A 27,602-nucleotide genomic window follows, 5' to 3' on the forward strand; every position below is an offset into this window, starting at 1 on the left:
ATATCTAATAAGGGACTTGTATCCAAGATATTTAAAGAACTCTTACAACTCAATAATAAAAAGACAATTAACTTTAAAATGGAGAAAAAAATTTGAAAAAACATTTCTCCAAAGAAGATATACAAACGGCTGCAAAGCACATGAAAAGATACTAAACGTCATTAATCGTTAGAGAAATATAAATCAAAATCACAATATCACTTCACACCCACGAGAATGGCTAAAGTAGACAATAACAAGTGGTGACGCAAATGTGGAGAAAGCGGGCTCCTTCCACATTGCTGGTGGGAAATGGGCTCGTAGAGGGAGGGAATAAGTAAATAGCAGCATATCCTTTTGATGGAATTTATTGAACGACTGAAATCCATGGTCATGAAGAGTTTGACACGAGAGAAACATGGTGAGTGAGAAACGACCACGTATGAAGAGGGCACAGCCAGGAGCTCTCCGGTGCGGTCTGGGGACAGCGGGGCCTGCGGTGGCGCTCTGTGCTGCAGATGGGGGCTCGGAGGATTGGGCTACGACGGGCCGCGGGGGGGCAGTGAATGCGGGCGGCGGGAAGGGTGACGCCTGCCGCTGCCAGGGCTACGGGCGTCAGCTCTTGGCCCCTGCCTTTGCCCGAGGGTGCTCCATCTGCTGTACCCCGGACGGGCCCCCAAATTCTAACTTCCCAGGGGGCACCAGGGCCTGAGGGGTGACTTGGGTGTGCTTTGGTTCCTTCCATGACCTTCATCAGCTCCAGCCGCACTTTCAACCACTGCCGATGTTCACCGTGTTTAGGAAAATGTTGCGAACACAGGTTCAGAACGAAGCCCCTACTGTGCACCCCCCACCCCCAAAATGGATTGGGCACCCTTAAGAAGAAAGTCCCGCTGGCACTCTGGTGGCAGCCGGGCCTCTGCAGCGCGTCCCCCCCAGGAGGCCAGGGAAACACGCAGCCCCCGTCCAGACTGGCAGTTCACCAGGGAAAGCCGGTGGGTAGGAGCCCAGCCGGACCGGAGACCAGGCTGCTGTCCTACTGCGGCCCCTCCGCAAGTCCCGTCTTCTCTTTGGGCCTCAGTCTCCTCTTCTCTAAGACGCGGCTGAAGGGGGACGTTCCCAGCGCCTCACGGGAAATCGCTTGAACTAAAGCAAGGGGAAGGGCCTAGCACAGTGCCGGACCGGAGGCAGCAGGTGCCCCCGACAGCTGTGGGCGAGACCCCAATCCTTTGGCGCCCTCCTTGATGACAGGATGAAGGTGGCCACGCGACAGCAGGAGTCAGAATTCGCTGGGCCGGACAGCTAAGCCGCCGCAAACTGCACCGCCGGCAAAAAGCTCTCCCAGGCAGGGGCGGGGCTCGAACCTACGAAGCGGTGTCGCGGCTTCCCGCCCCTCCCCGGGCGGGGCGGTCACGTGGGCGGTCACGTGGGCGCACCCGGAAGCGCGGCCCCGGGGCCGGGGGCTGGCTGGGCGGTGTTTGGGCCGCGATCAGGTCCGTGGGGCTCCGCCACTGTTCCGGCGCCGACCCTGGCTGCCCACCCCGCGCGGCCCTCCCGGCACGGGGGGAGCGGGCCCCGCCACCCGGGCTGTGTGGCCGTAGGTTCGTCGCTTCACCTTCTCACAAAGTTCCCGCAGCGGCGAAGTGGGGCGGGTGCCACAGTCCGGGCCTTCTGCCCAGGGTAGCCGTGAGGTGTGGGAGGGTGTGGGGGTGACACTGCCGCGTGACCTGGAGAGGACGGCGAACAGGAATGCTGCGGGGGGGGCCCACGGAGCCGAGACGCTCCCTCGCGTTCGCGGATTCTCGCTCCGGGGTCCTGCGGCCCCGCGGGGCAAGGCCGAGCCCCAAGGGACGGGGCCCGAGGCGGCCGGCGTTGGGGGCGGTTTGCCGGGCAGGAGGGTGCAAACGCCCGGGGGTTCCCCCAGGTGGGTGGGAGCCCCCAGGGCTCCCGTGTGTCCCCTCCCGAGAGCGGGGTGGGAGGAGAACAGGGAAAGCATAAAATGACACCGGCGAGATGCCCTTACCGTCCGACGTTTGGAATAAAAAGTAGAACCCAATGTCCGCTAAAACGCACCCCGTTTTTTCCGGGAAGCCGGCGTTAAGGCCCGCGGAGCCGCTGCGGTCAGGCTCAGTGCTGTTACAGGAGAGGCTGAGCCGCTAACAGCCCTTTCCGGCCTCTCATCTGCGGACTCTGCTTGGTTTCCTAATTAAGCTAACTCTTTATATTGTTCTTGTCTCTTGTCATCAAAATGTGAACGATCTGGAACCAGTTTAATTCATCCTGTTATTTGATGAAGGGCCGCGGGTTAATAAGAATAAAGACCCCCCCACCGCCCCCAACTCTATGTACGAAAGTAGAGTGTGCTGAGAGCAGGCAGGCCTGCTTATGGTCACTATAACCCTGCAGGACGTGGAGCAGGGATTTTTCTCCCTTTTCTCCCAGCAGGAGTTCCAGGTTTAAGGGTCTTGGCAAAGCCCAAACTGGAACCGGCTCTCAGGTTCCTTTCGTGTTGGTGTATTTACTGCCATTCGTCGCATCATCCCCAGATACCCCCTCTTCTGGGACTGCTTCCCCACGCGCCTGGGCTGTGCTCTGCTGTCTCCTGACAGTGCTGACACACTCCCTGGGGCTGCTCAGGGTGGGTCTGCTGCCCACACCATGGCTCTGAGTGACCCACAGTGTAATGGGAAGTCTTGGAAGGAAACTGTAGGTGGAAATTAAGGTTTGTGGGCACCTGCTACGTCCAAAGGACTGTGCTGGCCGGGTTCCTGTTCTCCATTGTGGGAGGGATACAGGGCGCTCAGTCACCTCAGGCCACCGGGAGGATGTTCTGAGCCGACTGCCGCAGGGCCAGAGAGAGACCTTGGACCACTCAGCCCTTCACCACCTTGTCCAATCCCAGGAACAGGCAACAGTCAGAGCAAGGACCTCTGCTTGCCCTCATGACCTCTCTGTTTTAAGCATTTGCAGGACCCACCGAGCCTGTCAACTACTGCAGGCCTTTCTGAACCTCTGGCCGTCTGGAAGCTCCGCTGTGCTCCTTACCAAGGTAGATGATCGTGCCTGATCTGGGGCAGACGGAGGCAGGCAGCACCCACTCGGGGGCTGTGGGAGGTGGACAGAGTCGCAGGCAGTGGGCTGAGCCCTCCCGGGCTCTGCAGAGCCCTTTCTTCCCTGTCCCCGCCCAGCTGTGCGTCCTCATGTCACTTTTGCCTCTTCTGTCCTTCCTTCTTTGCATCCAGGCCTGCTGTGTTTCTAAGCTACACCTCCTTCTCCTAGCCTCCACCAAGGAGTGGCTCTTCGTGACCCCACACCAGGATGATGGGCCTTCATAACCTTAACCTCCCCATCGAGGACCCGCACACCACTTCCCACACCCTTACCAGGGGCTCTCGCTGTTAACCACGGCCTCCATTCCATAGCCCACCATTCCCCAACCCTTATACTCCCTTCCCATCAGGCTGGCCCCTCGAGCCCCCATCTTTGTCGCACCCACCTGGCAGTCCCAGGTGAGCCTCTTCCAGGTCCACTTGCCCTAATCCAGCAACCTCTTTACACTCCCTTGCTCTCTCAGTCTGCCTCGTGTTTAGCAATTCCACAGGAATAGCCTACATGCTCTTTTTCCCTGTGCTGGAAACACCTTAAGGCCAGGTGCCCTGAGTTGGAGTTGATAAACTAGAGATTTGGGGGGAATTCAGTAAGTACCACTAAGCTGGTCTCCTAGGGAATCCTAAAAAGTGTAACTGAGTCTGAGACCTCAAGGTGCTATGATCCTATTGAGGAAACTGACCTCCGCTCATGAAAGAGTCAGAACAGAGCTTGCTAATCATAGCACGCGTGCAGCATGGTCACATCTGTGTGGCACATGGGTACACAAGGAGGTTTGAAGCCCCTGCCTGGGGTTCTCAGCTGCAGGCAGCTGGCCTGAGAGCTCTGGCCTTACCAGGCTTGGGCAGGCTGCCCGGAGGGGGAGAGGACCACTGATTTCCTGCACCCAGAGGAACAAGGCACAGTGGGGGAAACTCGGGATTAAGAATCTACCAGTTGGTGAAAATTAAAATACATTTTGTATAATCAAGCATTAAAGTGTATGTCACAGAGGACACCTGTGTGGGTGGTGGGGCAGGAGGTTCAGAGGGACCGGAGATACTGGAGGATGTGACAGGACACAGCAGCTAAGCAGGTGGGAGAAACATGGAGAAGGTCAGCCTGTTTCCATGCAGAGCCGGGGGATCTTGTGATTGAAATTCCTGTAAAGCTACATTCACTCCTCGTGGGCTTTGAAGCTCATCTGCTGGAGCTGTTTTTGACTTGAGGAGAAACACTTCTGGACTGCCCAGAGGGACGTGCGCAAGCCACCCTCCATTCCAGACCAGGCTCTGACTGTCTGTCACCAGACTGCCTCCCTGTGCGGTTGACTGTGTTCAGATCGAGAGTTCGGTCCTTCCTTAGGTTCGGTCCAGGAGGCCCATAGTGGGTCTGATGCTGTGGGGAAAACAGAGGAAAGAGCCCCAGCCTTGGCATCACACAGGCCTGGGTCTGGATCCCAGCCCTGCCACTTCAGGCTGCACCACATCCTGCCCTGTAGGATGGCAGGAACTGAAGATTCCTCCTCTATCATGGCGTCGGGAGAGTGCCACGAAATAACACCAGGGAGGCCCGGGTGGTAGTGCCTGGCGCGCAGTCAGGGCTCAGCAGGCGTGCGCTGGGATTACGATCCTCTTCGTTACTCAGGCCCAGTTTAGGGACATGGGGGTGACCTTGACCTTGCTTCTCCCTGGCAGATGAAGTGCATCTTGGTGGCCACAGAGGGTGCTGAGATCCTCTTCTACTGGACAGATGAGGAGTTTGAAGAGAGTCTGCGGCTGAAGTTCACTCCCTCAGAGAATGAGGGAGAAGAGGTGAGTGCAGCACAGGAGGGGTGGGTGGGTGGGGACAGCACAGAACTACCAGGAGGCAGGAGAACCTGCCCACCCCCTCCTGGCCCAGCCTCGGGAATTAATGGTGGGGTGTGTGGTCCAGCATCCTTCACACACGGCCCCACATCCTCAGAGGTCGGCCTCTTGATGCTCTTGAGTGCAGTGACTGGACCCCGTACCCCCCATCCCACCCCAGAACTCACTGGGCTAAATGAGGGCAGGAGAAGGAAGAATGTTAATCACACAACAGAGAAACATAAGCTCACCAGTTTCTCTGCCTAAAAAGTTTAGCGTAAGCTTAACATTCATTTTTATAACAGCTATATTAAGGTACAATGGACATACTATAACCTGGACATACTCAGAATGTACAATTTGACACACTTTGTTATGTCCATATACCTACGACTCTGTCACAGTAGGTGAGTTTGTATTTTATAAACTTTTATATGATGAACTCGTACTGTATGTGCTCGGGGTTGGGGTTTGGTTTTGCTTTGGTCTAGCTTCTTTCACTCAGCCTAATTATTTTGAGAAGCATCTCTGGTGGCGTGTATCAGTAGTTCATGCCCTTTCGTCTGTTGGATCACTACACCACAGTCTCTTCTTCCATTTATCTGTTGATTGTAACAACATCGGATTGCTTCCAGTTTTTACTCTTACACATAAAGCAGCTGTGAACTTTCACATACAAGGCTCTGTGTGGACATCGGCTTTCATTATTCGTGGGTAAATCTGTAGGGGAGCGTGGCTGGATCATGTAGGTGTATGTTAAACTTTTTAAGAAACTGCCCCACTTTTCCAAAGAGGTTGTATCATTTTATATTCCACTAGTAGTGTATGAGAGTTCCATTTCCCCTATGTCCTCGCTAATGCTTGCTGCAGTCAATCTTTTTAAATTTAGTCATTCTAGTACATGGGTATCTAGTGGAAAGTGACTTTTCTATTAATATAATTTGTTCATGACAGATTCATAGTGTTTTAATTTTCATTTTCTTTGTTACTAATGCTTTTGAACATCTTTTTATGTATTTGTTTTCCATCTTTATATCTTCTTTAATGAAGTTTCTGGTCAAATCTTTCGCCCATTTTTTATTGGGTTGTTTATTATTTTTATTGAGTTTTGAGAGTTTCTTATATATTTTGGATACAAGTGCTTTAGTACATATATATTTTGTGGATATTTTCTTCCAGTCTATGCTTTGTCTTTGCATCCACTTAACAGTCTTTAAGAGCAGAAGGTTTTAATTTTCATAACTCCAATTTATCTTCCTTGCTTGTTTTTGCTTTTATGGTTAATGCTTTTGGTGGCATAGCTAAGAAATCTTTGTCCAACCCAAGATCACAAAGAGTTTTCCCTATATTTCCTTCTGGAAGTTTTATAATTTTAGTAATTATCCATTTTTACTTTTTATATATAGTGCAAGGTATTGTTTTTTGTTTGTGTTTTGCATTTGGATATCCAATTTAACACTTTAATATTACAACTCAGAGATATAATTTCCATTCTACATTTTAAAGGAGTCATTTATTTTGAAAAATTTCTCCAGATTAATTTTGGGTTAAAAACATCTCTATTGGGGACGCGTAGAGGTGTGCTTGCGTTTCCACAGCAGCAGAGACTGGTTGCCTGTCAGAGCCCTTCCTGCTCTAACAGGCCAAACCAGCAGCTGAACCAGCTTTACTTCCGCAGTTAATTCACCTCAACATCACTTGTATTCGTGTTCCAATTGTTAGGAATCTAACAAGGTATCCAAGATCATGGACATTTAAGTGGCTTTGTTGAAACTAAAAAGCAGGTCTATCTGTTAGGCTCTGTTATTTTTTTAGCAGTCAAGATGTACAATTTTTAAATTAAGGACGTTTAAGTATTTCAGTTCTTAATCTATTGCTTCAGCTAGCTTTTTGATGATGTTTCGTTTCCTCTTTAATGAAAACCTGGTAAAGGAACAAACTAATATCCTCCTGATTTTTCAGTTTCTAAATGATTAGTGTAAAGAAAAAAAGTCTTTGAAGTTTTATTTTTTATATACACAACACATTTTTTTTCTTGATTCTATAAATAATGTGAATTAATTGTAGGAAATTTGGAAACAGAGAAATAGTTTTTAAATGACCCATAATTTTACTACCCATAGCTATTAGCTCCGTAATATATTTTCTTCGGGTCTTTAACTTTTATGTATAGTTGGGATCATGCCACATTTACAGTTTTATTTCCTTTTTTTTTCTTCACTTGCCATTATATCTAAAGCATTATTCCATTTTGTTAAATATTTTCAAAAGCGTAAGTCTTAATGGAAACATTCCAGTGTATGAATAAATGCCTCATCATTTATTCAACCATTTCCCCGTTACTAGACATGTGTATTGCTGTAGTTTGCTGTAACTATTGCTTTAGGGAACATTTGTGCTTGAATTTTATTCCACATCTGATTATTTCCTTAAGATGAGTTCCTAAAAATAGAAACATGATTCAAAAGTCATTCAAAGATATCGTGCCACTTTATAATTCCACCAACTAATATACAAGCATGTGCCTTTTCGCTCTGCCTACACCAAATATTTTCATCTCCCCCCAGAAAAATTTCTTGCTACACCTGCAGAAAAAGCTACTACTTTTAAAACGAATTGCTGTACACAAGCTAGATTTTTTTTTTTTAAACAGAACTTTATTGGGGGACAGTGTGTATTTCAGGACTTTTTTCCCAGTCAAGTTGTTGTCCTTTCAATCTTAGTTGTGGAGGGCACAGCTCAGCTCCAGGTCCAATTGCCGTTGCTAGTTGCAGGGGGTACAGCCCACCATCCCTTGCGGGAGTCAAACCGGCAACCTTGTGGTTGAGAGCCCACTGGCCCATGTGGGAATCGAACTGGCAGCCTTCGGAGTTAGGAGCATGGAGCTCCAACCGCCTGAGCCACCGGGCTGGCCCCCACAATCTAGGTTTTTAAGGGACTTTTCTATTAATATAATTTGTTCATGACAGTTCAAGAAAATTGTGGTGTGTGAATAATTCAGCAAACATTTGCCTATCTGGAGGGACAGTCAACAAATATTAATTGAGAACCTACTATGTGCCAGTCTCAGGGTGTAAAACAGTGACCATAGCAACATGCCCCGCTCTCATGGAATTAGAGGTTAAAGAGGGACAACATATAGTGAACCTAATAAACACCATGAGTTTAGAAAGTGATGAATGGTCTGACGAAGTTAAACCTGCGATAGGATGGGGACTGACTGGGGCAGGGTGGTCTGAGGGAGGGTGATGGATCAGAAGAGGAGCCATCTGAGCTGAGATCTGAATGGTGCGAAGGAACCATTCACTGTTCAAGCTTGACTCTGCAGCAGCTGGAGACAGACCTTGGTTCCTGAATTATGAGAATGTTGGAAGAAAAGGTGCTGTGCAGTGCTGTGAGCACTCATGTTTGAAAAGCTGCACGTTGCCCCTGGCTGCTTGCCTGTTTTGCTTTTCAAGGCAAGGTCTTACTCAGCTCCTTGTAGATTTCAGCAGCTCCAAGTGAGGACTCTGTTTTCTCGATATTTCAGGCACAGCTCCCGAAGTCAGCCTGGGGAAGGTCAGCTGTTTTCCTCTTTTCCATTCCAGTATTGCACATTTGAACTATTACCATCCCACTGGCTTTATCCTATTTTATTGGCAGATTTCCAACACATTTGTCCCGTTTCTTTTTGATTGTATTGGTTTTGTTCCTTATTTTGGAGGGTAGAGGGAATGAATGGGGGAAGAGCTTATAAAAAGTGAAAGTACGCTTGTTATAGAAATAGGGAAAGTACAGAAACATATAAAAGTGGGGGGTATTACAACCCCTCTATCCAGACGTTATTACTTAAATGATGTTGACTTTCTTGGTATCTTTTCAATAGTTTGGTTTTCTGTGCGTTTCAAAATACAGAGCATTCACAATCATTTTTTTAAAAAACAGCATTGTATCAGAGGAATTTTCCATGTCATGGAAATACTCCACTATTTTAAGTGGCTGTCTATTCTTCCATCATTTAGATGTGCTGTTATTTATTTAACTTATTTCCCTGGTACTGGACATTTTTTCCAGCTGCTTGCTATTAATGATGCTGTAGTGACCAGCCTTGGACATGTGTCTTTGCCCCTCTCTCTGGTCATTTACCTTAGGATAGACCCCCCTGCGGAATTTCTACAGCAAAGGAACTCTCTGAGAGTTGGCCAGCTCTCCATTAAATGCCCCAAGCATTCTGCTCTGGAAGTGTGGTCTAATCCCTTAACGTTTCCTTCTAGATTCAGAGCCTGAACAGCAGAATTAGTTGGCTGGTCCCTCCCAGCCTTCCTAACTACCACCCAAGGTTTGGGGGCAGTGTCTTTTGGCCCCACTCTCTGTCAGGACACTGATACCCTCCCAGGTGGGTCTAAAACTATGGAGATCCTTGGCGGCATGTCATGTCCTTTCCTTTGTCCCCAGGGTCTGGCACATTAAGCTGTGTAATTTTTCTTCCCCTTTTACAGTTTCCTGCCCTGGAGGACCAGCTCAGTACCCTCCTGGCCCCGCTCATTATCTCCTCCATGACGATGCTGGAGAAGCTGTCAGACACATACACCTGCTTCTCAACAGAAAATGGCAGCTGCCTGTATGTCCTCCACCTGGTGAGTGTGTGGTTCTGGGGCCTGTGTCCCTCTTTCCTCAGCTCCACGGGCAGTTCACATGCCTCCTTCCCCCTGATCTTGAACTTGACACTCCTTCAGAAGGCAGACACTGTGTCTCACCCAATCCCTTGGGACCTGAGCCTCCCCTGCTGCCCCCGGGCAGCAGGGCCCGTGAGGGGGTTCCCTGGGGCTGGCTGATAGGAGCCCGCTGTGCCTGCAGTTCGGAGAATGCCTGTTCATCGCCATCAGCGGAGACCACACAGAGGGCGAGGGGGACCTGCGGCAGCAGCTGCGCGTGCTCAAGTATCTGTTCGAGGTGCACTTCGGTCTGGTCACTGTGGACAGCCAGCTCATCCGAAAGGAGTGAGTGCTCATGGCTGGTCCTCTCTGGTCCTTTGCTAAGCACCTTCTCGAGGCAGTTTATGCCCCGCTGCCCAGCTGCACTCTGCCCCCGGCTCCTTCCTGGGTCTCCCTCATTGGCTTCGTGTCGTATCCGTGTGAGAGAGACTGAGAAGTGCAGTGGCTTTTTCAGCCGCCTGGCTCCTGGTTCCGTGCCCACCCCACTCCCCGTCAGGGCATGGCCCACTCTGTGCTCCGTGGGCTCTCCCAGTTATTCAGTCATATCACACGTGCTCACCTACCCCTGACAGTGATCTAGGACTGGGCTCCTTTAGTTGAGGCTGGGGACAACCAGCTTTTTCATGAGTGCCTCCCACTCTGCCCCCAGACTGCGGCCCCCAGACCTTGAGCAGCGCGTCCAAGTGTGGGAGCACTTCCAGAGCCTGCTGCGGACCTACAGCCGCCTGCGGGAACAGGAGCAGTGTTTTGCTGTGGAGGTGACTACAGGGTGCGGGAGTCCTTAGGCCAAGGAAGTGTCAGGTCAGCAGGGTTGTGCAGCTTTAAGACCATGTTTTGACCCCCCAATGAGTGAGGTCACAGGCAGACCTTCAGACTCATGCCTTTCGAGGGTTGCTCTTTCTGACCACATGGTGGGTTGGGTACTCTGATGGGCCTTCCTCCAATAAAACAGCCAGGTCCTGGATAGAACCGATTTTTAATGCAGTGTTTGGGCTCCCAGTAAATTACGGAAACCTCAGAAGATAGCCCCTTCAACCACGACCCCTCCTCCCCAAAACTTATATTGCACTGAAACTAGCTAACCAGCTAACGTGGCTATTGTCAGTAGCACTCCCTGGCCCGTGTAGACAAACACAAATTCTCTAGATCAGTGATTCTCACACTCTAGTGTGCATCAGAATCATCTGGAGGCTTGTTAGGTACAGGTTTCTGGGCCCCGCTTTTCTCATTCAGCTGGGGGTGTAGTGGGGATGCTCTAGAATCGGCGTTTCTAACAAGTTCCCGGGTGACGCTGACTATACTGGCCCAAGAACTACACTTTGAAAGCCACTGCTTTGGAGGACAGATTAAGAGCAAACAAATAGGAGCTCACAACTAATGATTAGATGCACAAGAAAACAAGCCAACCTGAGTGAGTCAGGAATCAATCACCAGCAGATTTAGATCCCAAGGAGCTTGATATACTGAAATTGTTAGGTACAGAATGTAAAATAACTATGACCTATTAAAAGATATAAAAGCTAAAAAAAATAACCCATAATGTAGATTTTTTAGAAATGAAAACATAATTGTTAAAATGAAAACCTCAAGGGAAGGGTTAAATAGTAGATGAGACATAGCTAGAAAGAGAATTAGTGAACTGGAAAATAGATCTGAAGGAACTCATTTTCATACCCCTCACTCACTCTTCCAATAAACATGTAGCACCCACTCTATGCTAAGAGGTGTGCTAGGCCCTGGGAATACAGACATGAATAAATACAGTCCCTGCCCTTGAGCGGAAACCAGCTTTACATATATCCTAAAAGATACAATAAAATTTCCCGGGTGCTGCCATATTAGGTTTCTCCTCAAAATCCATAGTGGCACAAAGGATGGTATGGTCAACTTTCTGAGGCATCAGGGAAGGCTTCTTGTAGGAGGTAATCTAATGCAGTTAAGATAAAATCCAAACTGTTTCGCAGCACCTACCAGGCCTTGTATGATCTGTCACTCCCTGTCACCCCAACCTCTCTCATGCCTCTCTTGTCCTCACTCACTACATACTGGCCACCTGTGACTTCTTCCCATTTCAGGAGTACTCTCCATGTCACTGTGTGCAGTATGGTCGTCATTAGCTACATGTGGCTATTGAGTATTTGGGTTTTGAGGATTTAGTAACAAAAACGAACGTCAAATATCCCAGTAATAATGATTTCATATTGTATGTTGAAATGGTAATATTTTAGATGTATTGTGTGAAATAAATTACTACTTTTTAACGTAGTTACTAGAAAAATTTGAATTGTCCTTGCCTTATCCATCAGTCGGACAGCACTACTCCAAACTCCCTCTCTGCCTCAGTGCCTTTGCATATGCTCTTTCCTCTGCTTGTAGCATTTCCCGCCCCCTTCTCTGACAGGATTTTCTTGTTCTTTAGCTATCAGTTACCCAAGATCACCTCCTCAGGGACATTTTCTTTGTACACCTTACCCAAGTAGGTCTCTGCTGTGTCCTCTAGTCTAGTACTATGTATTTCCTACACAGCACTTATTAAAGTTGGCACTTATTTGTCTTTTCCCTTGCATATTGTCTGAATCATCCATTAGAGTCCAATGACCAGACTGCTGGTCTGAGTCTCCCTGTTCCCAAGTGTCTGGCACCTAGCGTGCGCTCGGGTGACTGAACGGCCCCAGCAGCCAGGGCACGCAGCAGGAGAGGGTGGCAGATGACCTGGCTTTCTCTCCCTGCCCCCCTGGGGCCAGGCTGTGGAGCGGCTGATTCACCCTCAGCTCTGTGAGCTGTGCATAGAGGCTCTGGAGCGGCACGTCATCCAGGCTGTCAACTGCAGCCCTGCACGGGCTGGCGAGGAGGCCCTGCACGCCTTCCTGCTCGTCCACTCCAAGCTGTTGGCTTTCTACTCCAGGTGAGCCTGAGGCCTCCTGGCCCCTCACATTAACCACCCCCTCCCGGAAAGCACCACTTCCCTGGCCAAGAAAACCTTCAAGACCCATCTCTTCTGTGAAGCCTTCTCAGATTCCTCAATTCTTCAACCCCTCTCAGCTCACTCCCTTCTCTGAATGATTTCTTCCTGGAACCCTGTCTGAGTCTGAATTTAGGACTTCCTGATAACGCTGCTCCTGGTCCCTGGTGGTTTCCCATTGGTAATTTTTTTTTCTATCAGAACCAAGTTTTATCTTAAAAATCAATGAGTTAATTTTATCTCTACCTTGCCTTTTTCCAAAATCAGTGAAGTCAGTTGGCACATTTGTAAACTCCTTGAGGGTAGGGACCATACTCCAGAGTCCCTTAACCAACCTGTCCCCGTCCCCTGTCACCTGCAGGGCACTGGGGGTACCAGGCACGTGCTGAGCAGCCACCTGTTCTCTCTGCAGCCACAGTGCCAGCTCCCTGCGCCCAGCCGACCTCCTTGCCCTCATCCTCCTGGTTCAGGACCTCTACCCCAGCGAGAGCACTGCAGAAGATGGCAACACCCAGGTCTCAGGCAGCTCTCTGGGCAGTGGGAGGCCATCAGTGAGACCTCCCCGGAAACCAGTCTGGAGGGTGCTGGGCAGGCAGCTGGGGACGCCGTGGTTCTCGAGTGACAGTTCTGGGCATATGACCGGGCATGACGTTTTTCTCTAGTGCTCCAGATACAAGGAGAATTTTAGAACGCATGGGTTACAAGTGCAGAGTTTTGGAGTCCGATCATCCCAGCTTCACCCCCTAGCTAGCTGTGTGAGCTGGGCAGCTCCTTGCCCTGCCTGAGCCTCGGTTCCTTTATTTGTGCCATGGGGCAGTGATGGCATTTACCTCTCAGGGTTCTTTTGAGGAATAAAGGAGACAGTTTACCGAGAGCCCAGCAGTGCCTGGGGCATAGGGGACACTCAGCAAGTGCTAGCCACCACTGTCACCGTCACTGTCATCAGAGGTGGTGGTTTGGATGTTAAAAGGATGCGATTTCAGTGGTTCTGGAGAAAGACTAGACCACTGAGAAGTGAAACATCCCTGGAACGTGAGGACGCACACCAGGCTGTGAGGTGCAGTGGGGACATGCCTGTCCCTCTGCTCTGGGCTGGGAAGTGCTGGGAGGTGGAGCCTGTCCGACATGCTCTAATGAGCCTTCCATGCCTGTCGCAGCCTTCTCCACGGAGGTCCTGGAGCAGCCAGAATATCCCTCTGCAGCCGGCCTGGAGCCCCGGTTCCTCAGGCCCCGCCAGGAGTTCTGCAGGAACTGTATGTGCTGTGCACCCACCCGCAGGGAATGGGGTGGAGGGAATGGGAGGGTCTGCCCCTCCCCAGAGAGCGGGGACCAGGGTTGAGCCCACATCCCCAGCTGCCCCCTTCTCCCCCCAGGAGACAGACAGCTTCTCCCTCCCTGAGGAGTACTTCACGCCAGCTCCTTCCCCAGGGGAGCAGAGTTCAGGTTCAGGTGAGACCTGGAGGGGCGGGCCGGGCAGAGGCAGATGCCAAGTGGAACCCCTAGGGAATCTGTCTTAGGGTCCAGTGGACCCCCTGCCTGGTAAGGACAGGTATAGACACTCAGGCTCCTGGAGAACAAGACACTGTCAGCACCAGCCCCTCTGTCTACCCTGCCAGCTCCAGCTTGAATTCAGGCACCATCAAGGCCACTCAAATGACTGCTAAAACTGTCTATGACAAGCTGATTTCATTTAAAAATTCATCTCATACGTGTGTTTTCTGCAATTAATAAGTAATCAAGTAATTAAGTAATCATTTGATTTCAAGTACAGTGTTTTAAAATATAAATATTCATTCTCTATAGTTTATACCTTACCTGTTTTTTCAAAGTATGTGGATAAACAACAAGAAACTGAAAATATTTAGAATGCTATCAACAAAACAGAAAAGGGCAACATTGCTTAGAGAAGGTGAGCCAAAGCCTAGACTGCTGTCGTCACTATGACAGGGCACCACGTTTATCTGTGAAGTTCTTAGAGAAGAGGTATGTTCACGTCATCCGATAGGAGACAGAAGGCCAGAGATTCAGGAGAAACTTCTTCGGGACTGAGTTGAAAGGAATTTACTGGATGGCTTCCTTAAGCCAGTGGTTCCCAACCCTGGGTGTACACTAGAATGACCTAGGCCGCTTCCGCCAGACCAGCTGTATAGTCCAAGGGCTGGGGAGCAGCTGTGAATACTTTTAGAAGTTCCCCAGTGAGGCCCAAGATGGGAATCACTGCTATGCACAGATTTAGGTTAGAACAGTGGTGCTCACCCCGGGCTGCACAGTGGGCTCACCTGGGATCTTTAAAAACTACGGAAGCTGGGCCTGTGCCAGAGATTCTGACTTCACTGGTCTGGAGCGTGGCCTGGGCATCAGGATTTTCAAAAAGCCTCATGTGCAGCCATAGTTGAAAATCACTAGGTTAGAAGTTCTTTAGGTCTTCGGACGGGCTGCAAAGAGCCTGGGACGCCTGAGATCATATGCCAATTCATATGTGCTTGTATGTTTCTCTAGGGCCAGGGTCCCTAGCTGTCCTCAGTTCTCTAAGCTGCGCACTGAGCCCAAAACACATTGAGAGGCACCACTGTGGAATGATTGCTGCAGTTCCCTTTTCTTCTCCTTCCCCTCATTCATCACAATCCTCCTTGCCCCTTTTTCTCAGTGCGTTTTTATGCCTCAGAGCTGTAAAGAATGCCATTCTACAGTGCACAGAACTCATGGCTTGAGGTGCACTCACCCGTTCGTAAATCAAGTGTTTGAAACAGGAACAGGCTTCCCCAGAGAAACGTGGCTATAAATAATAGTATTTGCAATAGACTATGAGAGAACACTGTTATTACAAGCATATTTCCAATATGTAGTGAGTTCAGTAGGTTATTGTGAACTGTACTAGGAAAGGAAACGTCGCTCCATTCCTAGCACGTACATAATAGATGCTCAGTAAAATGCCTGGGGAAATGTGGACCGTGCACTGCCTTCTAGTGAAGAGGCACTGTTACAGCCAGGAAGGGGCCTGAAGGAATAGAGCAGAAACAAGGAGAGGATTGAGGGGGCCGAGGAGGGGGCCAAGGAACATGCCCCCCACATTGCCGGGTGTATCTTCGGGCTCTTGCTCCCAGCAGCTGGCTTTGGGAGACTGGGAGCTTGTCTTCCCAGCCCAGGCTGCTTCAGTCCCAGTAGCGCAGAGTTCGCCTGCACTGGCTGGCTTGGGATAGGACGAGAAGGGCAGTGCTGCTCCAGCCCATACTAAGTGCCCTTACCCCTGCCAGGTGCTCAGAGCCGCTGATGGGGCGGGGTCATCTCTGCTCCACCCTCCCCTCTGACATGCTACTGAGCCACTGTTTACGTTTTCCAATTATTTATGTTGTTATTTTATTACCTGTGGCCTGCAGGTAGCACCGTCTGGCTGGACGGGGGCACCCCACCCAGTGATGCCTCCCTCGTCCAGGTGAGTTTCTCCTGGGGGTAGGGGGTACCAGGGCACGTGCTGATCTGAGAAGCTGCAGCGGGCGCTGGGACTCCCAGGGTTTCTCTTCTGGGTGACCCCACCAGCACTGGCCTTCCTCCTGCCGCCTCAGGGCTGGCCAGTGCAGGAGACAGAGCTCAGCCCAGAAGCGGGGGGTGGGGGTGGGGAGTGACTCCACTCCTGAGAAAGCCCTACCCTCCTCACTGTTCTTGAGTGAAAGTCCAACTTAATTTTTAATTTGTTTTTAATGAGAAAGTAAATATATTCATTATAGAAAAATTGGGAAATAACAAAAGTAAAATATGGAAAAGGAATAAAAATCATTCTCAGTCCCACTCCTTGGATGTTAACTACTAGATTTGGGGGTATTACCTTCTAGTCTTTCCTGTGATTTTATATATATGCACAAAGCGTCCATCACGTGCATGTTACTACTTATTTAGCAAATCCCCAGAACAACTAGTACTTTGTATGCAGTTTTTTGCTGTTGTCATAAGACTGCAGTGACATCCTTATAGAGGAGTTTTGGTGGCATCTCTAATAATGTCCTTTATTCTCTGCTTTTGCCCACTAAAGGTTTCTTGCTCAGAGCCTTCCATAAGACTGGAGTTTTGCTCATTTAGTCATTTTATGCCTCAGTTTCCCCATTGGAATGGCTGTCAGGATGTTCTGAGAGTGGTTGAAATGACAGAATGTTACTTAACTTTCAAGTGTCTTCTGAAGACATGGGGAGGAAGCTGCTCCCTCTCACTCTGCCCCTGTCTGTTTCTCCTGCCTGTTTTGTCCCTTCTGTACCACCCACCGCCCCCGCTTGGCATCCAGACCTGACTCTGGGCAGAAACGCCCAGAAGAAGTTGAGACAGAGACAGACATTAGAACTGGAGCTGCTAAGGCAGTGTCAGCAGAGTTCAGGGATCAAAGAGCTGCATTTCTTGGAGCTAAAATGTTTGCTCCCTATGGGCATCTGTGGGTGGGTCTGACGTGCGGAGGTGGCCTGACAGGTCCCCCCGCCTTCCCACGACAGCTCCTCTTCCTCCACAGATCGCTGAAGACACCCTCCAAATGCTGATGCCTGGCTCCCCAGCAGCTGCCAGCCCCCAAAGGATTTTCCTGGATGCCAGTGTGAAGGAGACTTACTGCCCCATGGTGCCCCACACCATGTACTGCCTGCCCCTGTGGCCAGGCATCAACATGGTACTCCTGACCAAGGTATGGGTGCCCCCCGCCTGCCCCAGTGACACTGCAGCCTGGACACCTCCCCACCAGGCTGCCCGTCCCCTGCGTCCGCTTCTTCCCTTAGAGCCCCAGCATGCCCCTGGCCCTGGTCCTATACCAGCTGCTGGACGGCTTTTCCCTGCTGGAGAAGAAGCTGAAGGAGGGTCAGGAGGCCGGGAGCTCCCTGCGGTCCCACCCGCTCATGGGGGACCTGCGCCAGAGGATGGACAAGTTCGTCAAAAATCGCGGGGGGCAAGAGATTCAGGTGAGACCAGATTCCCAACATGCCCCCCTCGGGGAGGAGGCAGGGCCTGTTCTGTTCACACCAGCGAGGGGACAAAGGCTCTGGGCCCTACCTCTGCTCCACCACAACTGGGGGGACCTTGTTTCCCGGTTAGGAAACGACAACAAAAACTGACATTTCAGAACGTTTTTATGTGAGTTGGGCAGAACATGAATAGTTCCCACTTTTTAGGTGAGGAACCTGGCGCTTAGATAGTGACCTGGCCAAGATTCCTCGGCTGGTGAGCAGTGGGACGAGAGCCTGACCCGAGGACTCAGTGAAGGCCAGTGGTCTGCCCCCCACACCTTCACAGCATGGCAGGTCACACACAAGTGCAGGACACAGCCCGCTCCCACCCCGGGGGACTTAGAGCCCAGGTGGGAGACGAGGCCAGGAGACGAGGGACGGTGCGTAAGCCTAGAAAGCAGGGCGCAGTCTTGTGAGGAGACTGAGAAGAAGTTCAGGGGGGTAGATTGCTTGTTCAGCAGCCGGCGGTGCTCGGGTCTGTGTGCAGAGCAGAGATTCACTGTAGCTACAGTGCATGTCGGTCCCAAAATGAGCAGAAGGAGTGGAGGAGACAGAGCAAGGGGCTATAGCCCCAGAGGGCCCACTCAGAGCAGTCAGAAAGCTGAGCATCTCACCATACTTGGGGGCACCGCGGTGGTACCTTGATGGAATGCAAGGTTCCCCTTTAAGGAGATGGCCCAGGGCTGCTCCTCAGTGCCCAGCGCCTACCCTGTGTCCACCCTCCCTCAGATCACTTCCCTGTCACTGACAGCATTAGTTTATGTGTCTGCCAGCCAGGCAGTGAGCCCAGTACTTGGCACATAGAAACCGCTCTTGAAATAAACACCTGCCGAGTGAGTAGAATGTGGTGTACAGTGCGGTGCAGAGCTGGGGGGACATGCCAGAGACCCAGCTATGGCTGTGCGTGTGCAGATGTGTGCTGGGCCTGAAGAAGCCATTGAGAGACACAATGCCCTCTCAGAGCCTGATGTGGAGAAGGCCTCTGCTGGAGCTTACTGTGGGCTGACCTGTCCCCTGCCCTCCTACAGAGCACCTGGCTGGAGTTCAAGACCAAGGCCTTCTCCAGAACTGAACCCGGATCGTCCTTGGAGTGCGTAGTGGGCTCTGAGGACAGTGGGGAAGGTTTGGGCAGACGGGCAAGTTTCCTCAGGCCAAGAAGGAGCCAGTGCTCCGGAAGGCGCTTCTGAGGGAGAGGGCGTCCTGGGAGAGCGAGGTCCAGCTCGCAGACGCTGTAGGAGGTTGGGAAGTAGAGTGGTGAGAGGCTGAGGAGCGGGACCGTGAGGACCCACACGAAGGTGAAAGGCCGGCTTCTGGCCCAGCTTCACTGAGTCAGCACTGACGCAGGGCAACCGCGAGCTTGTCACTTCCCCTCATTTATTGGTAAAATAAACTGGAGTTGGACGAGATTCCATGCCCTTCATCCCAAGTATTTGGAACTCCACCTTGGGGAAAAACTGGGAAGCTGCCTCCTGGGTCATTGGGGTAAGGGAGTGCTTCGTCAGCCGTGTCCACACAGGGACGAGGTGCTGTCCTAGGTGGGTCTGTCATCAGTGCAGGAGCAGGGGGCCACATGCTCTCCCAGGACCCTTCTGCTGTGACCCCTTCCCTCCCTGTGTGCAGGCTGCTCCAGGCGTGCGGGAAGGTGAAACGGCAGCTGTGCACCATCTACCGTCGTAGCTTCCTGACCACGGCTCCAGGCCAGGGAGGCCCACAGCTGCCCCAGCACCTGCAGGACCAGGTCCAGACATTCATGCAGTAAGTGGGGGTGTGGCCCCTCGATAGCCGGGGTGGGGGCGGGGCACCTCCCCACACCCCTGCTTCCCCCACAGAGAAAAGCTGATGGACTGGAAGGACTTTCTGCTGGTGAAGAGCAGGAGGAACGTCACCATGGTGTCATATCCTCATGTCTGAGCCCCAGGCCCGTCCAGAAAAGCCCTCGTGTCTGCCCGTGTCCTCCACCTGCTGACTCTGAAGGATGGGAGACTATATGTTCCAGCACCTCAGCTTTGCTCTGAAGAAAAATATAGGAGATAGTGTTCTGGGAGCCTCTCTGTAGGAACACTCCAAGGCTGAAGTTACAGAAATCCCTGGTGTCCCAAAGTCACTTCATAAAAGCCTTGGAATTCGTGTTGTCAGTGTCCAGCCAGCAAAGTGGTGATGGGTCTTCCACAAGGGGCAGGGTCCTGGGGGCCGCGTCTTCCTCCTCAGAGGCGACAGTTCACAGCAGAATGTGAAGGCTCTGAGAAGGCCTACAGGAAATACGCTTATTCTTGTTTAAAAAAACCGTGTCCAAGACCTAGTTGCCCCTGTTATTATAGAACATGGGTTTTACTGAACACGGAATGTGCCTGGAACTTTATACAAAGCAGCTTTTCCTATATTAAAATCTCTAAAGGCTCGGGCCTCCAGTCCACTGAAACTTCTGTCTTCAGTGAAAGGGATGGCAGACAGCCTTGTTAGCCACCAGCCACTGCCCTTCCATGGGTGTCTGTTCCCCTCTCAAATAGGACCTTCCAACCTCTCGAGGTGAAGTGCAGAAATGGAACGAAGTTCACAGTGACAAAATCACGGTGAGGCGTGTGTTGGGTGGTCAGCTAGGCTCACTCATTAGCTGTATACCTCTGCTGTCACACCAGCCTCAAATTATGTGCATAATTTAAACTCATTCCTCTTGAAAATCATAAAATAGGAACATACCATGTTCCTGTCGCGTCCAGAACGCCCCATATTAAATGTTCTAGTGTCATGGATCTATCGTATTTGTGTCTCAGAACTTCTCAGCGTTGGGGGTTAGGAGGTACAGAGAGATCTGGAAGGGGAGCTCCTCGGAGGATGGCTGAAATGGAAACCTTCGAGGAGAGGTGGGCATGGTAGGCCTGGCCTCCGACTCTGCTGCCTAACCTTGCTGGAAGCCTAGGTTAGGGACAGAGAAGTGTCCTCCCGGCTCCTGGCTTACAAGCACCTTAACTCAGACCTTCACCTACCTAGAAGACTTCCCAGGCTTGGTGCACTTCATCTACGTGGACCGCACGACTGGCCAGATGGTGGCCCCTTCCCTCAGCAGCAGTGAAAGGACTTCGTCGGAGCTGGGCAAGGGGCCCCTGGCGGCCTTTGTCAAAACCAAGGTAACCACTGCCCGGCCCCTGTGCTCTTCCCTGCCCGTCAGACAGGACGTGATGGCCTGCACCCTGCCTCAGAAGGACTGGTACCCGTGCTCTCGGGGCTCCCCTGAGGCTCTGCAGCACACCCCACCTGCACCCCTACTGTGCTCCTGTGTCAGCCTCTGTGCCCAGCTCTGGAGGCTCCTAAGAATAGCAGCTTATCTCTGTCCCTCGGGCCCCATTCGGCCACCAGAGCCATTTGGGCCTCAGCTGATGACCGGGGGCACCTTCCTGGGTATTTGCCAAGGTCCTGGACTGGCAGAGTCTGGACAGCAAGGTCAGAGGAGGAAATGGCCAGGGCATAAACAGATGTTCAATAAGTATTTGATGAATTAAGCAAACAGAAAGAAGAAACACAGCTAATCAAGTGGACTATCAGAACTTAAAACAGAGTTTTCTGCTAAGGAAACATTGTCTGGTGGTTCTTCTGTTCTCTTTGACTCTTCTTCGTGGCAAACTAGTATCCTTGGTGGAGAGGAGGGAGGACCTCTGCCACTTTCTAAAAAACTAGATATATACACAGACACACACTTTTTTGTGTGTCCAAAGAAAGCACATCAATAATGGTAAAATAAGATGGGTGACCAATGGCCGGTGTTGGAGCTCCAGCTCTGGCTCTCACTAGCTCTGTGGCTGGGGTATCCCTTAGTTGAAGTTCTGTTTCCTTATCTGTGAAAGAGAATGGTTAACTGTTGATGTCATGGAGTTATTACAGATACCTGAGATGGTGCATGTGAAATATTGAGCACAGTATGTGGCACAACATTGAGACGGTTCATTTCCTGGTACCGTCGTCAGCCCCACCATCTTCTTCATCCCTCTTTCCAGAGACAGTGGGGTTCTCCCAGTACATTTCTTTCATTGCTTTTCTGTGCATTTTGTTGTAGTTGAGCTATGCAATTGTGGCTATGCAATTGTGTTTACCACATTTGCACTTCATTTCATAGCAGATGCATTTCCTCATGTCATTAATTCTTTATAAACATGATTTTTAACGGCCCCACAATAGTCCATCATGCGAATGTAACATAATTTACTTAGCCATTTCCCCAGTGTTGAACACTTACGTTGTTTCCAGGCTTTCGCTGTTATAAATAATTCCGCAGCACACACCTTCGTGCATCCATCTTTGTCCTCATCTCTGATTATTTTCTCAATATGGATTCCCAGAAATGGAATTACTAAGTCAAATGGGAGGAATGTTTTTAAGGTTATTGATACACATTGTCAAATTGCTTTCCTGAAGATATAGCAAATCCATGTATCTGTTTGCAGATTTCATTAGGCATTATGTTGTGGTCAGGTTTTGGAGTCAAGTGTGTGTGCCTTCTACTCAGCTTTTTGGTGAGAGCTTCATCACGCCTTTTCCTGGCTCCAGGAAGCGGGGGAGCCAGCTGTCCCTGCTGGCACCCTCAGGTTACAGGCACAGTCAGGAAGCTTTGAATTAGGCAAGAGCATGGCAGAGGGGCTGGCTCTAAGGCACGCTGTCCGTCGGGCACTGTTTCCATCGCACTCCTTGGTGAGCCCTGGTCTGGACTTCACCCCTGAAGCAGAGGACGTACCTAGATCAGGGTGCTCTATGTGTTTACATACTTTACCAGCACCTTCCCAGCACAGAACCTGTACCCAAGGTGCCCCGCCTAGAAGGGGACCAGGTGAGTGGCTGGCCCTAGACAGCAAGGAGGGGTTTCCAGGTGGCCACCCCTTTATCTCCTCCTATATTAATTGACAGTGTCCTTCGTTATATTCTGGCTTAAATGATGAGTTTACTAATTTATGGCTGGTGTGTCTATATAGTACAGTTATATAAAGTATTTTTACGTATAGTTTATCGTCACTGTAACTGGAGGGGTAGTCCACCCATCCGTCCAACATGGATTCATTCTTCAGCTGCTGCTCTGAGCCAGGGCCATGCCTGGGCATGAACGGAGAAGAGCAGGACAGGCCCTGGACCTTCAAGGAGCTCCTCTTCTGAGGACTTTTCTTCCCCCAGAGACAAGAGCCTGAGCTCTGCCCCTGCCGTGGGGAGAGGGTGACCCCGCAGGCCGTGGCCGTCACGGAAGCCATGATCTCTCCTTTCCCCAGGTCTGGTCTCTGATTCGACTGGCTCGTAGGTATCTGCAGAAGGGCTACACCACGCTGCTGTTCCAGGAGGGGGACTTCTACTGCTCTTACTTCCTGTGGTTCCAGAACGAGATGGTGGGTGTGGCCAGGCCCCCGGCCAGCGCGGTCCTGAAATACTTTCCCTTCCTGTAATGCTTGGATTCCTTTCTTCTGGACTGTGTTCTGTTTGTCTCTTCATCTCTTCTCGTCCCTGGTGGAGCTGACAGATAGGCACAGCTGGTATGGGACCCGTTTCCACCCAGCTGTGTAAAAGACTCATGCTGTCGTTCAAGGCAGAGTCCAGGTAATGTGTGAACAGAGACGCATGCCGTGTGAGAAAGGCTGCTCAGGTCACGTGCTTCCTCAGTGGTCCCTTGTCATCGTCCACTGCACTTACAAAGCACTGTCATTCCCATCGTAGCAGGGGACACACCCAGACACATTCAGAGCAATGAACCAGCCTTCCAAGGCGACGCTGACAGTGTGGCTCAGGTCTCTTGCCTTCTGGCCTGTTTTCTAGACTTCACTGCTATGACAGTGTATGCCTAGGGCATGGAAACTCCCTGTGTGTGTCTTCCGCCAGCCCCTCTTTCTCTCTTACTCTGACTTTCACTCTATCTCTGTGTCTTTCCTCTTTCGTTTGCTTTCTTTTCCTGTTTCTCTTTGTTTTCTCACTTGTCACCATTAGTCATTATTCCAGCTCTCCAAGGGTCATTCCTTCTACCCCTCACATGTCTTTGGTCCCCATGCACCTTTCCCTCCCTCCTCATTCCCTACCCTCTCTCTGCTCCTGGGGAGAGGAGACCCTGTGGTGACGGCTCTCGTTTTCCATAGTGAAGTGGTTATTGGGGTCTCTCACTGCTATTCTCACAACCTGGCATCCACAAAGCCCCATACAATGGTTTGGGGCAGGTATTATTGACCCACTTCGTAGGTGGAGACCCTGATGCCCTAGAGATCAAACACCATGGCCAGAGCCACTGAGGTCATGGGTGATGGAGCCAGAACCCAGACTCAGCTCTTTTGACCTGCAAGCTCCCATCTTTGTTCTGTGCCCTTAGAAGTCCCCAGTGTATATATGACCTTGACCTTAGCTTCTAGGGCAAGACATGGTTTCGTGTGTAGGGCTGTCCCCCTGAGGTCACAGGCGGAGGCAGAGCTGTGTGGGGGAGACCCAGTGAGCAGTCTGGCTGCACCTGTGCCTTTGTGTGGCCACTTACACTGCCAGTTCACCTCCACACCTGCAGGCGGGTCCCACAGTGCCCGTGTGAGCATGTCTGGTGCACATTGGGTGCTCAGTGGATCTTGACTTCCTTCTCCTTGTCCCACCCTGGGAATTCCCATCATTTTCAAAGGGAGACTTGGGCCTTTTCATAATGCTTTGCTCTCTGTGACACCTTCCTGGGTCACCCTCCTGAGCACGTGCTGGTCGCTAACCCAGGCCCACTCATTGATGGGCACGAGAGTTACCACGTGCCAGGCACGACGCTCGGAACGTTATGTACATTATTTCTAATGTTGGGGATTCTTGTTAGTCCCAAGTTACAGATGAGAAAACCAGGTAAAGAGATGCATGTGTTTTTCCCAGCAGCAAGTACCCACCAGGCAGGGGTGAGCCAGCCGTGAATCCAGGGCCCAACCCAAACCCATGCTCTCCCACCACACCCACCGCCTCCCCAACCAAGACCCTCTTCCTCCTTCCTCAGGGGTACAAACTGCAGATAATCGAGGTGCCTGTCCTTTCCGATGACTCGGCCCCCGTGGGCATCCTGGGAGGAGACTACTACAGGTGACGCCGATCAGAAGGCTGTTGGGGACAGTGGGCACACGGGTGATGGTAACCAGTGCCAGCTCCCCATAGCCTGGCTGGTCCAGAGAGAGGAAGCGAGTGAGGAGAACATTTGGTTGGCTCTTGGCACCCTCTTGGCAGCATTTGCACATGTCTGCACGGGGGCCTCACAACTTCCCTGCTGGCTCTGTGGCATTCTTACTTAGGACGCTGCTGTCAGCAGACCCCACACAGGGTTAACCCAGAGGGATGGACCACAGTGGCCTGGGGCTGAGCCTCATACAGTTAGGTCAGTGAGGGGTGGGGAAGGCCTTGCCAGCCTTGTGCTGGGCCCAGTGAGGTGACAGTGTCTGCATGGTGCTGGGAGAGGCCACTGGCTTTGCAGGGAGTGCCGTGGCCTTGCTCCTGAATAAGCCTGTCCTCCCTTTTTCTTCCCCAGGAAGCTCCTGCGTTACTACAGCAAGGGCCACCCAGCGGAGGCTGTCAGGTGCCACGAGCTGCTGGCCCTCCACCTGTCCGTCATCCCCATAGACGTGCTGGTGCAGCAGGCCGGCGAGCTGGCCCGGCGCCTGTGGGAGGCGTCCCGTGTCCCCCTGCTGTAGGCCAGGGCGGACTGCCCTGGTGCAGTCTGCCTGTGCACCCCACTTCTCCAGCCCCCATCCCCACCTGCAGACATGCCCGCAGCAAGAGCCACCTCCCCTCCATAGTGGCCACCAGAGGATGGGACAGTCCCCAGGGCAGCCCCATGATTCTTTAAACTTCACCTAGAGCAGCCCCCAGTCCAGGCAATGACGAAACCCCCAAATTCTTTCCTCTAAAGGAGGGGGGAGGCCAGGGTGTGCTTTTGGTCTCCTTAAAAGAACAGTGGTTGTGAGGTTAGAGCTGGGGCAGCCCCTCTTTCCGAGCTGCTCTCCGTTTATCCCCAGGAGACAGGAAGTTTCCAGTGCCTGCAGGTGTCTTCAGACACCCTCTCGCTGCTGTTGTCCGAGTGGAGGAAGAGCTCCTTCAGGAAGGCATCTCCTCCCCAAATGAAAGGCGCTCTCTGGCTGGGTTTGAAGTCCAGCTCTGCCACTTCCTGTCTGCGATGCTAGGCCAGTTTCCTAAACTCGAAACCTGTCTCCCCACATGTAGACTGGCAGCACCTCCCTCTCAGGTGTTTGTCAGGGCTGCCAGACATGCAGCAGGTGCTCAATAAACACTGCTTATGGTTATTCTTATTATTCAAGCCAAATATGCCTGGCTGGACCCTTGGTGCTGAGAAACCCTGGCGAGTCCGGGCCTCTTGCTTCCGCACGCGGTTCTCATCTCCTGCCCCAGGCCCACCCCCGAGATCCTGTACTCCGTTCTGTGGATCCCAGGCTTTGAGGTTTTTTAAACCCTGCCGGGTGATCCTGGTGCCCTGGACTCAGAACCTCTGCCCGAGAAGTGCAGCCCCTCTCCTCCAACCTAGAAGCCCCTGCCCCAGAATGGACACAAGGACAAGACACCATTCGAGTACTGGGTCTGGAGAAGCAACGTGGCAGAAGTCAGCACACAGCGCAGCACAGTGGGGGTTCATTCATGACATGCCGACAGCAGCTGGGCCTTATGTCTTCAGTCAGAAGCCGAAATTCATGCCAGGAAGACTGTTCTTTCCCATTATGGGAACAGCTGGGGGGACAGAGGTACTGAGGGAACTAGAACCACACCGCGAGCTGAAGTCCTCAGAAGGAGGCCGTGAGGGACAGAGTCTACACAGAGCTGACCAGGACTACGTTCCTCTTAATAGTGGACAGAAGTTTAAAGTACCAACTGTGGAATGTACAGAAGAGTACAAAGGGGAAATAGTCTGGAAGCCCCCAGCCGTTTAGGGTCCCCACCTTTGTCACCTAGTATTTTCCCTTAATTTTTAGCAGCTGCATGATCTGACGTGTCCAGTTTAATCCCGTTTTCCAATATTCAGTTTAACACCAGGGTGAACATCCTGAGTGCAATTTAGCAGAGATACACAGGTAGGGTGAACCTTCTGTGCTGTCGTGCTGTGGAGGGGGGTCTGAGTTGAGAGTAGAAGGGTCCTCAGAAAACCCTCTTACTCGGAAACACCTTTTCCACATATTCTCTCCCTTTGGGGATGCGTTTCTAGCAGCAGGTTGCTAGAACACTGACAGATGTCAGAGCAGTACAGACGCTCCCAACTCCTGGGGTGCATTTTTTCTACCAGGGGAATGGCCTGGCCTGCTAACTAATGGGCAGAGAACAAAGGGGCTCCTAATGCAAGACAGACCCGAGGCCGGTAAGGAAGCGCTGCAGCTGAAAGGATTTACAGATGTGATCCTAATCCCCGAGGATTCTTGGAAAACGGGAAAGGTGCCAAAAGGCAGCAGAGAAATGTCCAGGCCTTCACCAGAAAAAGGTGAACCCGAAGAGTTACGAGTGAACTGGCCCCCAAGCCCATCCGCTACTGCAGCAGCCTATTCACCTCGTGGCGTTGAAGCATTAGGGAGAGAACACGTGGCTTTCTAGGGCCCACTGACCGGTGTGGCACTCGCTGCTGTTTTGTTGAGGCCCTGGTCAGGGCGATGCTAAGGGGTGTTGGCCAGCGGGCTCCCTAAGTCTGCTGTGGGTGTAGAGCACTTCACCCCTGTATAGGCTGGCAGGACGGAGTGGAAGTAGAGTCGGACCCGGGTGTCTCTTTCCTTAGGAGTCCCACTCCAGCACACCCCGGGCATCTAATTCCTTAATGAGAAGCAGGATGGCACAGGGAGAAGAGAAACCTGGGACCCTGTACCACCAGAACGTCCACTGTCCACACCCTTGTCTGAGCCTCCGGGCTTGCTGCACCATCTGTAAAATGGTAACTCGGGGGCTTACATGAGAGGCTGCTCAGCTGACACAGGGCTAGAGAATCATCAGCATGGCGATGGTTTATCCAAAGGCCTGGAGGCAGCACAACTTCAGCCCAGTTAACAGGCAGCCTCTCTCAAGTCTGCCCTGTGTGGACTCCATGGGGGGGGGGGGGCGTGTG

The 27,602-nt window shown here is 51.5% G+C and overlaps 1 protein-coding gene across 2 annotated transcripts; it reads left to right on the plus strand.

Annotated features, from left to right (window-relative positions):
* Window positions 1–1,388: 1,388 nt before the first annotated feature.
* HPS1 (HPS1 biogenesis of lysosomal organelles complex 3 subunit 1) lies at window positions 1,389–25,826 on the plus strand. 2 transcript variants are annotated; one of them, XM_081074218.1, is made up of 20 exons: window positions 1,389–1,580; window positions 2,941–3,028; window positions 4,764–4,880; window positions 9,392–9,529; window positions 9,750–9,892; window positions 10,257–10,365; window positions 12,352–12,512; window positions 12,982–13,084; window positions 13,727–13,822; window positions 13,943–14,018; window positions 15,947–16,002; window positions 17,062–17,229; window positions 17,321–17,500; window positions 18,574–18,635; window positions 19,166–19,300; window positions 19,375–19,439; window positions 20,525–20,670; window positions 22,792–22,905; window positions 24,516–24,598; window positions 25,038–25,826. In XM_081074218.1, the coding sequence occupies exons 3-20, from the start codon at window positions 4,764–4,766 to the stop codon at window positions 25,198–25,200; spliced, it is 2,115 nt and encodes a 704-aa protein (XP_080930344.1). In that variant the 5' UTR covers window positions 1,389–1,580; window positions 2,941–3,028; the 3' UTR covers window positions 25,201–25,826. The 2 variants fall into 2 exon arrangements, with proteins under 2 accessions (XP_080930344.1, XP_080930343.1); XM_081074217.1 differs by having other exon boundaries at window positions 19,375–19,435; window positions 20,518–20,670.
* Window positions 25,827–27,602: the final 1,776 nt, after the last annotated feature.

The sequence above is a fragment of the Rhinolophus hipposideros genome, assembly GCF_964194185.1.
Source record: "Rhinolophus hipposideros genome assembly, chromosome: 15".
Lineage (NCBI taxonomy): Eukaryota > Metazoa > Chordata > Mammalia > Chiroptera > Rhinolophidae > Rhinolophus > Rhinolophus hipposideros.

Coding starts and splice junctions, on each gene's coding strand:
- HPS1 (XM_081074217.1), top strand. CDS start 4,764: ATGAAGTGCATCTTGGTGGCCACAGAGGGTGCTGAGATCCTCTTCTAC. Junction 14,019..15,946: donor GGAGCAGAGTTCAGGTTCAG/GTGAGACCTGGA, acceptor TGTGGCCTGCAG/GTAGCACCGTCTGGCTGGAC. Junction 24,599..25,037: donor CTGGGAGGAGACTACTACAG/GTGACGCCGATC, acceptor TTTCTTCCCCAG/GAAGCTCCTGCGTTACTACA.